The following is a 13,409-nucleotide window of genomic DNA, read 5'->3' as shown; positions in this document are numbered from 1 at the left end:
TCTGTTGTTTTTTCTTTTTTTTTAATTGAGCTTTCTAGAATTATTCAGTCTTCCAAGTAAATGAAGGCAATTCTATATTAAAAATTCCTTTGTTATTCTTATAACTTAACATATGGCCTGAAACAAAAATTGTTCGTAGATGTCCTGACCTTTAATGTTTTATACATTCTCTTTTCAATTAACATAAACATCTCCCAAACAGCACCTGGCTCCTGTTCTCTATGGCTTCTTTTTCACCCTGTGCTGACTTTGTATATTGAATACCTTAATAAAATATTTTCAAAATTAAAATACCAGATGAATTTTCTCAATATCTAGCAGAAAATTAATATTTACATTTTTATTGTTGTCTGGCTTTGGGGGTTTTTTTTGTTTGGGGTTTGGTTTATTAGGATTTTTTTAAACCTCAGTGCTTTCCAACAACGAAAAACCCCTACTAAAGTTGGAATCAGTTGGTCGAAAGCAGAATGAAAATCAGAAGGCACTCAACCGCAGAATGATATACAATTTTGTATTTAAAGTTCTTCTTTCTTATAAGAGATTCTATTTCATTTTCCCACAAGTTCTCAAATCCCACTGTGCCTTCTAAAAGCCTCACTTAATAGTAATAGGATACCTGTAATAGGTTTCCCTGGTCTATCTAATAGGGTATAGGATTTGGGAACAAACTAGAAACATTGTTATCATTATTATTTTACAGATTTTAAATATATACTACTGCTTGATTATTGTTTTCTCTCTCATAGGGTTTGAATTTGATGAGAAAATCTTACTTATCCTCTAGATATCATTCTGCAAGCTACTGTGGATAAGGCTAAAAAATCCTCTAGATTTCACATCCTGTGTGATGGCATTCAGTTTACTTCCTGATGCCCACCTTAGCTTTCTTCTGGTTAGAAAGAAGCAGTGGAGTAACTTGCTGGCCATTGGAGAGCCTGTGTGAGCCTTGAGTGAATAGAGAAGTGAGAGGAGTGTGAGGATGCCATTACACAAGGTACATTCTCTTTGCTTGAAGATTTTGACTGCAAAGAGGAACAGTTCTAACAAGAATGCCAAAGCAGTGTTTTTTAAGGTGTCAGGACAAGGTATAATAACATTTCTTAAACAACTGAAGATGTCATCAAAGCTTTTTTTTTTTTTTTTTTGAAGTCTGCCCTCAAGGGAAACACAGTGGATTAGAATGGATTTTGTTCTCCTGCTGGTGGACACAAGGAATAAATGCACTAAAATGGCAATAAAATGTAGTGGAGAAGACATCTACAAAAGGAGACATAATCCTACAGCATTTACACATATGGGATAGACAGTTTTCTCTGTTTAAAGAAGTTGGATCTTCCATAAGACTTGTCACAAAGCCGTGACTTCATGATGAATCAGTGCACACAGGATGTATAAACAGGCTCAGAAAAGTATGGCACATTGTTGATATGGGAAAAAGGGAAAAGTTCAAGTCTTTGAAGCAAATCTGCTAATCTGGAAAACACAATGCTTAGTTAGAGAGCAAGCAGAAGTCAATAAATACCCAGATCAATGCTTTGCAGAACCAACAGGTGCTGGATAACCCATCAAACAATATCAGGTTTGTGCCCTCAAAAGTTGCAGGTGGAAACAAGCAATATGATGCTCTTTTTGCTGTCTGTCTGGCTCTCTGGTTTCAGAGTTTTATGGTTACTACCTGGGAGGTGGAAAATTTGAAATACAAAGCCAGCTGAAACTGGTAACAGCGAAGCAGGCAGAAAATGCCCTCGACAGGATGAGAAAATGTGCTACATGTCTGTCCATTTCTCTTTGTAAACACCCATTCTCACCAAAAATAATAGTAGCCAGTTCTGCTGGTGAACATCTCTATCCACTTATATGGGACATTTAAACACATCCTTCTATTACCAAGTGCACTCCTAGAAACTGCATCGCTTCTATCTTAGTTCATTACAGCAATTAAGCATGTACTAAGAACAGCCTTGACTAAATGCCTTATGTTATTAGGCAAATTAATATTTGCCTCTTCTGTTCTCTTTACTTTTTTCGCTACTTCTGCATCCTTCTAAGAACTCTGGAATCTGGAGCAGAAGAGGAAAGATACCTTTCATATCATATCTTTTCTAACCCAAACACTAGACGCAAATTTAGGGTAACAATTTCAACAGTGGCTAAGCAACTATTCCAGAGAATTCAGTATCATTCATAACCAGTCCCTGGCAAAAGAACCGTATCTAAACCTTAGAAAAGGAGAAGAGTAAGACAGTGAAGATTTAAACCTCAGTTGCTCAACCTGATTTTTGGAGAGAAGACTGGGCTGCAATTTCTGGTGTGTTAAAGAGTAGTCAGTGGAACATTTCTGATACCCAAATTTAGTTTGTCAATGTGTTTAGCCAAATGAACAATGAGTGCTTTGGATCTCATTATTGTATGTCTAGACACAGAAGCAATAATTCAGTTATAATATGAGGAGCCTTGCTTTCAATATTATTGATTATACAATACTTAACAATGCTCAGAGATACTATAATCAGATTAATTATAGGTACAAAACAGAGAAGCAGCACAAAAACCACAACTGACAAATTATTTCTAAATATTTTCTCCAATTATTTCCTTTACCTATGTTTCATAGTATATTTGTAACACAGTTAGAGTTATCTTATTCCTAAATACATTGTGGGATGTGTCTGACCAAAAAAAACATTTGGTTGGAATCTAATTTGAACTATACACACTAAATGAAGGTGAAGATGCTTTCAAGCTGAAGGGAAAGACAACATTTCAAGCTGAGTATCAGAATTTCTGCAGAGCTCTAAATTCATCCAAAAAGAGAAAAGTTTCTATACAGTTGTTTCTGAACTTAGGTTTCAATTCTATACAGTTATTTCTGTACTTAGGTTTCAGTTCCTTCTCTGAAGCATTTAATATAAATGTACAGAAGCAAAACTCACCACGGGCATGGCAGAGGAGAAGTATATACCATGTTTCAGACGTCTGTGTATCATCCAACTGGCAGTCCATTATACCATCGGCTGAGGAAAGACTTTGCCATAACCATAAAGATCTTAAAGAAAAAAAAATAGAGAAGTCAAAATATAATCACACACAGAATAATTAAAAACCGAATGTTCCTTATTTAAAATACAGTTTCATTGCTGTTTAAAGCATACTTTTAAAACAACAATAACAAAAGAGCCTGTTCTACATCATTACCATGCAGAAAGTGACGGATACATATTCTCTTATAACTACTGCAATGATATTTGCTCCGATGCTTCATTTGCAATATTTTTACAGGTTTCTTTACATCCAGCTGGCTTCAGGATTCATATATTTTTTCAGTGCTGTTTAACAATGGCAGTTGTATGCATTGGCATTTTCTCAAAAGAGTATTTTTCATGTGCTATTTTTCTTCTTGTTTCATTTGTTTGGGACTCTATCACATATTTTCTACCAAAACACAAAATCCACATGCCAAAATTATCTACAAAGGTGGATGATGGGGAAGACCACTGCACAAGAGCAGGCAGCTGACAAAGCCAACACCTCTCAAACAAGATCGAGTACTCAACCTGGCTTAACAGCACATGCAGAACAAGGGACACCCACCACCACCAACAACAACTATGAATTCCTTGTCTCTCTTTTGCTAAAGACAAAGGCCAGAGTGCTACAAAGCTTGCCTGAGGATCTGATCCCAGAGTCGCATTTGTAAACATTGGTGATGGGCAGAATTATAAGAGGTGGGTTCTAGGCCAAGTGGCTGTATAGCACAGAAGCAAAAGCCAATGGACCTTCACTGAAAAAATTCATATCAGCAATTTTCAGGAACCTTGTTTTCTCTTAATTAATCCTTAGTAGGCCTCCTTGAAAGAACTTTTATGCAGAGCCATTTTTTCATGGTTCCTCAAAGTTCCCAGAAAGTGCTACAATTTAAACTGAAACACTGGCTCAAACCAAAAAACCTGACAAATTTGGGGTTCTTGAGTTTTGTGGTTTGTGTTTGTTGGGAGGCAGGGGTTAGTGCGTTGATTATTTTTTATTGTTGTTGTCTGGTTGGTGGTTTTGCAGATTTTATTTCCTCAAAGCAAAAAGGGATGGGAGGCTTCCATCACTCTAGATGTATCCTATTTCAACAGATTGAATTTAATCAGACTTAAATATTTCCTCTCAAAAGAGGCTTTCAATTTTAAATCTATTTAATGTCAAATCTTAGGTTAAAAGAAAGTTCAGATTAAAGTGAAAATGTGACCCCAGCACAGAGGTTCCTCTCTCATGAAACTCTTTTAAAGTCAGATGTTCCAAAATACACTTTTCATCAGATAAAGAATGAGATTTCATGAGATTTCAGGGATCTCTCCAAAGTGAGGTTTTACATTTTCCATAGAACTGCAAAGAACTTAAAAGCTAAGAAATTTATTCTCTTTTCACCTTTTATGAGAACAACTTAGGTAAAATGAATATAATTTTCTGACATTTTTCCACAGACTATTTTTGTTTGCATCAATCACACTTTTCTTTTGACTCCCTCTTCTGCAATTTTATGTCTAAATTCTGTTGATAATTTAAGGACAGTAACATGACCCTTCCAAATATTTGACCCTCCTACTCTGCTCTTCTCCTCCAAAAACCCACTAAAAATGCTGAACGATGGGTTCAATTGAGTGTATATGAATAGAAAACATCATCACCAAAACAGAATAACCAACTCTTATTCATATTTTTTATACAAGGGAATTTAATTTCTAATTTTCCTAACCATGAGAGTATTTTATCATGGTGGAGACCAGCATAAAAGTTAAAACAAATATGCTTGGGAAAAGGCATTTTACTCACATATAATAGTTTTTGTTGTACGTGTTCTAAATATTTTTCTGTACTCATTTTCTAATTCTCTTTCACAGGATAAAATGATGTATTTTCAAGTACAGTAAGGCTTTTTTCAAACAATCAACATTTAGCAGATCCTACAACAGGCTACTTATTGCTGCTATATCTCACATCTCTGCTATCTTTTCAGCACAATGAACAGGAGTGAGGAATTGGTCCAATACAAAGAAAAGATGTGAAAAACTTGTTCTTTTTTTTAAAGGCGGGTCTATTTTCTCCCCTTAGAATACTACTGAACCCAAAAAGCTACTGTAATGGATGAAGCACACTGGGGCAGGCTCAGAGAGAAGATAAAGTGCCTCACCTGCTACTGGTACTACTGAAACGCACACCAAAACACACCCTTGTTTTGAAAAAGCATTTTACTGGTAAATATAGTATTTAAATGATAATATTAGTATTTTAAAGCACTATTTAATATTTACAGTTTTACTATGTCAATGCATTATGCACTACAAGCTTTAAAATTTTAGGCTTTGTAAAGACAAAATGAAATTCATATCAAATGTGAAAAATATGTAACAGAATCAATACAGTTATTTGAGGTCTTTTCCAGGACATTATCTTTCTCAAAGCCTGCAAGAACCATGGCTATATCATAAGCCCTTTCCATAACTTATTTAGATAAAGTGATCTATTTGTTATTTTGATTCATCATTTTCAGCTGTGCACCTATGACAAGGCACCAGCCCAGTCCTGCCAAGACAGTAAGGTGGGGAATCAGATAATTAGTTTTTCCTTGAACAGACTTAGAATTCTCTGAAGGACTTCCTTCCAGGTGATGAAAGAACTGAAAAACAAAACCAAACTAAATAACCCCAAACAATAACATTAAAACTAGACAAAAGCCTGTGAAGTTCAGCATTTAAGAAAACTGTGAGAAAACAATTTCCCACTCTCCTAGTTATTTCCTTATATAAATATAAAATATAAAATTAATGTGAGAAATCAGTCTTTTTTACATTAGCATATCTTTCCTTTACCATAAAACAGTATATTCCACAAAATTTTCAGGAACTTTGCAGATTCTTCTTCACAGTGTGAGAGGCTGTAGAATGTAGAAAGCCATGAATAGGCACAATGAACAGGGTCTGGTAAGGTAACTGCTGAAGTTGCATTATAATTTCTGAACAACTACACTTTTGTTTAAGCAATTGCCCTGTCTTAACTTGGAGGTAGATGCAGTTTAAAGTGAATGCACTCATGTCAGTGGATTAGCTACATAGAGATGTTCAAGCACTGTGACTCAAATACGAGGGAATCAAGTTACTGCTGTGAAGTGCAAAGTTATTAAAGCATTTTAACAGAAGCCCCTGACCATCATTCTGTCACATGATTGAGGGGTTTGTCTTGCAGGACTAGATTCCTGAGCTGCACTTAGGGATGCTTTAGTGACCAATGTAAAAAGCTGGAAATGGTGTTTACACATTCTGATGACAGCCTTAATATGTCAAGAAGATTTCTGCAGAGTCAAAACAACACAAGTTTTGGCTGTCCTGTGGTAGTCTGACTGCCCATAAAATAAAAAGCCATAAAAAGACTTCGATGTTTTCAAATACTTTAAGAACATGAAGGAAAAAAATAAACTTTGAAAGGACTAATGTAGTTGTATTTTTTGAGTATGCACAAAACCAAATAAGGTATTATTCCCTACAAAGAGGTTTTTAAAGGAAGCTACTAAATATTAACAAAAGTGACAAAACACCCAAAATACAAACAACTAAAAATCTGCTCACTGTAGCCTGAGCCTTAATATGTTCCCAGCACTCAAGTGTCGCAGGTGGACAGTAAGAATTTATTTGTGACTTCTCTGCTAGGCACAAGACAGTTAGTTGAATTACAGTCCCAGAATTACATAAAAAGCATTAGTCTCTGTGCACCAGCATTATATTGGGACCGCCTGTCCCTTCAGCCAGCTCCTGCAGGATCAGCAGTGCTCCAGCACAGCTACAGGGACTGACTCCAGTGCCCACCTCTGTACCAAGGGCTGCCTGCTGCCAGAGCAGAGCCTCTGCAGTCTGTACAATGCAAAAAGAATGAATCTGAGAAAGAAGTAAAAATTCTCTCCTAGACTGATGTCTCAAAAGCGTGGAAAGAGTTTCAGGCTGTGCACGTCTCACTGTCACTGCCACAAAAGCTTTCCTAAAAAACAGCAATTTCCTGAGTGTCTTATGCAGCTACACAAGCACCCAGACAGAACGCAAACTAGCAATTGATTTCATTAATTAGAAAAGTTGCTTTGAAGGAACTGAACATTACTGACAGAAGCAGTTTGCAAGCATTGTTCTCTAATGAAATCTAAACTGTCATTTCAACAAAGGCAAAGGGTTTTTTTCCTAACAAGCAACATGCACTGAAAACTAATTAGAAGCTGTAGGTACATGGCTGTATTTCATACACAGTGAAAGGCTAATCTCAAATAGCCAACTGCAAATGGCTCAGCTTGTTGAACATAAAATGAACAAGTCACTGGAGCACCTTTATTGTCACCTTACACAAGGCTGTCCCAGTGCTGCTCACCTGAAGGGGCAGAGAGGAATGTGACCATTCCCACAGCCTGCCTCTGTTGCTCTGCAGGCACCCCACCAGACCACCATGTATGTTGGATGAATTTCCAATCCTTAAAAATGTGGCACTGAGGAGAACATTTTTTGTACCAGCACCTCAAATTGTAAGCATAATTCTTGACTCCTGTTCTTCCTTTCTTTCAATCAGTCAAACCAGTGGTTACTACCTGGTATAAAATAACAAAAGGAAAACACAAAAACCCAGCAGTGCTGCCAGCTACACACTGTGCAAAGCAGGATGGATACACCATGTAAATGCAGACAGGTGCTAAAGAGCTTTCATGGCAAAAACAAGAAAGCTACATGTGGTTTTCAGTCACGGGCTTCATTCGAACTGATTGCTATTTGTACAGTTTTCCTTTTTAAATGAAAACTTCTCATCAGGTTTAGTTCTACTAAAATTTGCATCATCAACACGCTAAATGGCAGTTGATTATTCTAACACACTGAAAAATAGCCAAATAATAATTATTCACAAAAATCCCTGGATGCACTTGTCCCCTTAAAATAATCAAAACTGGATTGTATTAAAATGTCCAAGAATTCTGGCCCCGAAGAACTAATACAACTTGTTTTAATCAAATGTTGTTTTATACTATGAATAAGCAACATTTTAAACTGTGGAATAGCACATTATTGCTTGAAACTCTCAAGTTTGTTTTAAGAGTGAGACCTCATAACCACAACATCTAATGAGTCCTGATAAATGATAATGATAATGAATCCTTTGGTCTTTAAACAAACTGTACTAGCCGCTGACCTATTTTCAAAGTTTAACCAATTCAGCATGCACTTAAAAAAAACCTCTACTGCTCAGAGGGAAAAGAATATGATCTTCTATTAAAATACTATTTTCCTAAAAGAAAAAATGTAGGAAAAAAACTGAAAAAAACAGTTAATTTGAAAACACATTTGAAGAACAGTTAATTAAAAATATATATGGCAGCATGCATTTAAAAAAAAATAAATCTGGTTATTAGCACCAGTATCCCACCTCCATCACAGAGAGCAGCCTGCTCCAAGGTCAGAGGTTCTAAGCTGAACACAAAACCACTCAAATGGTGTCAGAGGATGAAGTAAAAATTTAGTCCTGGATTCACTTACCTGTGTACACAGTTTTAGATTTTACCTGTCATTGTCACAAAGACCTCTCTAAAAACTGGCAATTTCCTGAGCGTCCTATGCAGCTATACAAGTATCCAGAAGGAATACAAATTAGCAATTTTCACAAAGAATTGTCTGATATTAACTTTCCAAACAACAGATTTTCACTCAAAGGAACAAAGGACTATTTACCTGTGATTTCTGATCAGTGAATTTCAATTGTAGCAGAGCAAGTGAAACTATGAAACATAATTTACATTTCTCTTGCATCTTTCTTTACTTTTTTCTCATACAGATCCCCCACCCTACTATATTCTCATTCAATGTCTGTAATTAATTGAAGGCTATTTGCCTCAACTCTTCAACATTGTGAGATATATAAAATTATTTATTAGTATATTGTAATTTATTAAAATTTTCTAGTGACAAATTGGCAAAGCAAGTATTTGTATCCTCATATTATATTAACTAAATAATATTTTCAGGAACCGGAAAAATTCCCATGCAACCTGTTGTGCTATGTAACACTTAAATGACCAGATTTTCTGTACAATGATTTCTGTACAGAAATGAGCTCATTTTGCCTGTGTGAGATATGAATAAAGTAGAAAAACAAAGTATATAGTCAGAAGTGATGGATTCACCATATATTCTAGCATTTAGCAATAACAGTTCAATACAATGTAAAAAGAGGAAAAAAAAATTACTTCTTAACCAGAAATAATTGTTATCCAGGACTGATTGTGGATGAAGTTTGAAAGCAGAATCACCTTACTCCCACAAGGTAGCAATGAGGTTGTGCTTAGCATGTGCTCCCAAAGCCAATCCTGTAGGGAACTGGTGGTAGTTAACAATAACCCTCTACAAAGACCAACCACATAATCACTTGTTAAAAAAACCAAACAAAACACAAACAAACAAAAAAACCCCCAACCTTTAAATACTCCCTATGATATATTATTTACATTGTAATAAATCTTCTCTAGGAGAAATCAGCTTGCAACAGCTTCATGGCAGCTGCTCAATGCACACTAACACCAGCACCATGGATTTGGACTCAGAAGTGAGGGGATGAAATTGATTTTAACCTCTTCAAAAGTCATTCATCCTCCTCTACAGAAGTATGAAGAAAACTCAAACTGGTGCAGCAAATACCCACTATACACACTTTTTGGGATTACAAAATCTGGAAACAATCCTGGTTTCTTTGAAGCAAATAGAAAATTTAAGATGTGGGGTTAAATAAAGTAATTAAAAACCCCCAAGGATCTTACAGGTAGAGGTTCAGACTAGAAACATAGGGGTGTTTCTCAAAGCAGCAGGCAGAACTGGAGAGAAAACAAAATAAAACTAAAATTAAAATTAAAAACTGTTTGGGAGGCAGTTAAAAATTGTTGATACAACACTTCACCTACTTTGTTCGTGGATGACTTACTGGACATTTGAAATGCTGATTTACCCTGAAGCTTGCCTGTGATGTTTTAATTCACAGGCCACCTGTCCAGAGTGCATGTTTTGGGAAGAGAGAAGGTAAGAACCTCAAACCATGGAATACAGGAACCAAGAAAATTACTCTTTGTCTCTTGGGGAATGGAGGCAGCTGCCCACCTGGCAGAATGTTTTCCTTACAGGGGCCAGAGACATAATGGAATACCTGACACAGGGTCATCAAATTTTCTCATTTCTAGAACAACTGTACTGGAAGTAGCATCCTGAAAGTAGGAGTAAAATCACAAAAGATGAAAAGAAAGTGAGTTATAAAGTTTCATTACTTGGTTTTTTTTGAAAATACTATATTCCAAAATCACTAAGAACCAAGTAAATTTTTTATAATTAATAAGACATACAATATTCAAAAGAATTTGATGTAGCAGAGAATATTCATCAGCTCAAAATACTCTTTCAATTGCTAAGCAAATTAGTTCAGAATATCAGAAGATGTCTTCTGTTACTAAGGCATAAGTACATAATGTTACAAATTCCAGATGACCAACTTATATTACTGATTTTTATATGGGTGATAAAACACAATGTTTAAAAACCTATTTTTATTAGTGTTTTAGCAAAATTAATATTTTAAATTAACCCCAAGCATAGAGAGAGAGAGAATAAGCAAGCTTTTTTCTCAAAATTCTACTGCTTTCCTAAACAAGACGTTGTTAGCCAAATCTTAATATTCTGTTTCTGCATTACTCTTGCTCTGTTACATTGTCTAGCAAGGTCCTCTTTCAGGAAATAAGAAGGGACAGAGAATAGTTTTTCTGCTAATATGATCTAAACAAATAAGATAAAGAATTCAGATACTACAAGGACGTTCTGTTCCCTGCTATGTGGTAGCTTTATTAGTAATAATTATGAGGCTAAGTTACACATAAAAATCATTCAAGAGAGATTAAAGGCTTATGCTAAACTTATAAAAGCTATGACCTAAACACTAACCTTCAGATATTAAAAAAAATTTCCAAAAGCCAAAGAAGAACACGCTATATATGGAAAGATAATCACTTCATAAACTTTAGGGAGATGTCTGAAACAGGCAACTGCTGAAGAGAGAGAGCATGAAACTGCAACACTTGCTATCACTTAGAAGCTAACTCATCAGAGAGCAGAATGACTTCAAGGCTGGAAGAGGCTTAAGACAGACAATTGGGTTTTTCTCTACATTCTATTTCAAAATCCATGAAAAAAACAACAAAACAATCAAAAACAAACAAACAAAACCCCAGACTAATTCAACAGAACATCATCAAAGAAAAATGTTTCCATTAAAGCACAATGTTCTTCTTTGGTCACAGTTTATCCCTTATTATCCATAATCATTCATACTACCCACAGAACCATACAAGCTTGTAACTGCTTTATACAGCCTAACAGGATAATTGTGTACTTAACAAAGCCTACAAGAGAACAAAACTGTGATCCTGAGAGAGCACAAAACACTTTTGCAAATGGTATCAAAAGGGGAAGGGGGGAAATGAAAAGCAGCTATGACTGATAGAATACTAGAAACTGTATAATTAATTCCACTTAATAATACAATCTGTTTATTGTCTCTCTTTCTTTTATTTTTTTTTAAATCAGATTACACATAAAAAGAGATTTGAAGTTCATTAAGACACGTTTCAGAGCATGTGGTTTTCTGGAACTATAACTGTAAGAAAACTTCAAAATTGTATTTTTTTGTTTGGTTTAAATTTTGGGGGGCTTTTTGGGGTTTTTTGTTTGTTTTGTTTTGTTTTTCCTTAAGAGATATCCTTTATGTGTGGAAGATGATCAACCATATTGTTTTATCAATAAAAAATTTTTTTAGAATAATAAAGCATTCTGAAAAACTAGCCTAAGTTTTGAACACACTCCAAAAAATTGCTGTCTTTGTTTCCAAAAGAAAAATTATGGGGGTGGATGGGGGGGGGATTTTTTTTTTTTTTATTTAGATTAGCGCTTGGTTAACAAAAAGTCGAGTTCTTGTTAAAAAAAAATCTGAATAACTAAAATTGTTTTAACTGTTCCATTTGCATCAGTATTTCCCTACTGCTGTCATTTTTAATAAAAAGATGATGCTATTTCTAGACCTTCTTCACAGAAAGCCTGCTAAACTTGGAGTCATTTTCAAATAAAATCAATAAAAATCAATACTATCTACACCTGTATCTGCAACAATACATGACAATTCTGACAGGGTGAGATCTAAAACACAATGTCTTTTTTTTCTAAGCAGAATTAACCAGCAATTCCTCAGACACTCTGGTGACAGGGAACTGTGTTTATATTTTAGATAGTGACCATGATAAGCCAAACATTAATGACCTTCTCTTTCCAGGCAAAACAAACCATTTTTGTAACCGAGTTTGTTTCTCTCAATTACATTAATTGTAAATGTATGATTTTAATCTCATCTTGAGGAATTTGTGCTGAAGTTCACTTTGTACATCCAGCCAAACTAAAGATTTTCATGCCCTGTGAACTGAAAACATTTGATTCTCACAAAAATGCTAACATTTTTCTTTATAAATCAGAGTGTAAGCTACCAAAGTGAGACAGCTGAAGACTTCCTAGTACATCCATAAATTGTCAATATTATAGCTGCTTCTTCCCAAGTAAAACTTACTCTTGAGTGTCTAGTTTGTTTTTATTTGCTTTCATCTTGTTTTTATTTGTTTTCATTTGTTAATTTTTCTTTGCTTAGCTCTTTGTCATGCTTGAAACAGCTTTACTGGCTTTTCAAACACATTTATTTCAGAAGCTTGTAGGGACATAAGAGAATTGTACTGCCTCTGAAAGGAGTCCAACGAGCTCAGACTGTCACTTCCAACAGAAAAAATAAAAGCAAAATGCCCAGGCAGTAATACAAGTTATCCACAAGAATAATCCATCTACTCCCCAGCTTCCAGAATCTTGACAGAATCACTGAGCTACATATGGTGCTGTGTATGGTATTCTGTGCCTGGTATTATCTCCATCTCCTAAAATCCCTCTGCAATTCTTTCAGCTTCCCTCACTATCCCAAATAAGTTTACTCCATCAGGAAACCCTTACCATTCAGCTGGTCTCCAATTAAATATATGTTCACTTGAATGAACATTTTTAATGTCAAGTTAATTGATATTTGTAATATCAGATGCAATAAAGTCATGATAATACAAGATGAAGAAACATCCTCATTACAAGGGAATTTGTTATTTGTTTTCTGAGTTCTCAGAAAAACCACACCAAAAATGGAAGGCATATATGAGTCTAGTATCTAATTTGTGAGGTTTCTACAAGTTTCAGGATGAATAGGCAGTGGAAAGAGACAGCAGTAATGAAATAAGGCTATTAAAAATGGGCAAGAAACACTAAGTATTAATCTGCTTTGCCTTGCATCCA

At 35.2% G+C, this 13,409-nt stretch overlaps 1 protein-coding gene across 3 annotated transcripts in view; it reads right to left on the bottom strand.

Moving 5' to 3' along the window:
- The window catches only part of CHRM3 (cholinergic receptor muscarinic 3), a 268,432-nt gene that overhangs the window by 186,066 nt on the left and 68,957 nt on the right, over positions 1–13,409 (bottom strand). For all 3 annotated transcript variants that reach the window (XM_058019730.1, XM_058019733.1, XM_058019731.1), the window contains exon 2: positions 2,934–3,046. In XM_058019730.1, the coding sequence (XP_057875713.1) occupies positions 2,934–2,965 (32 nt within the window). In that variant the 5' untranslated portion in view covers positions 2,966–3,046. The remainder of the gene's footprint in view (positions 1–2,933; positions 3,047–13,409) is intronic.

The sequence above is a fragment of the Melospiza georgiana genome, chromosome 3 (assembly GCF_028018845.1).
Source record: "Melospiza georgiana isolate bMelGeo1 chromosome 3, bMelGeo1.pri, whole genome shotgun sequence".
NCBI lineage: Eukaryota > Metazoa > Chordata > Aves > Passeriformes > Passerellidae > Melospiza > Melospiza georgiana.
This window is presented reverse-complemented; position numbering and strand designations above follow the sequence as displayed.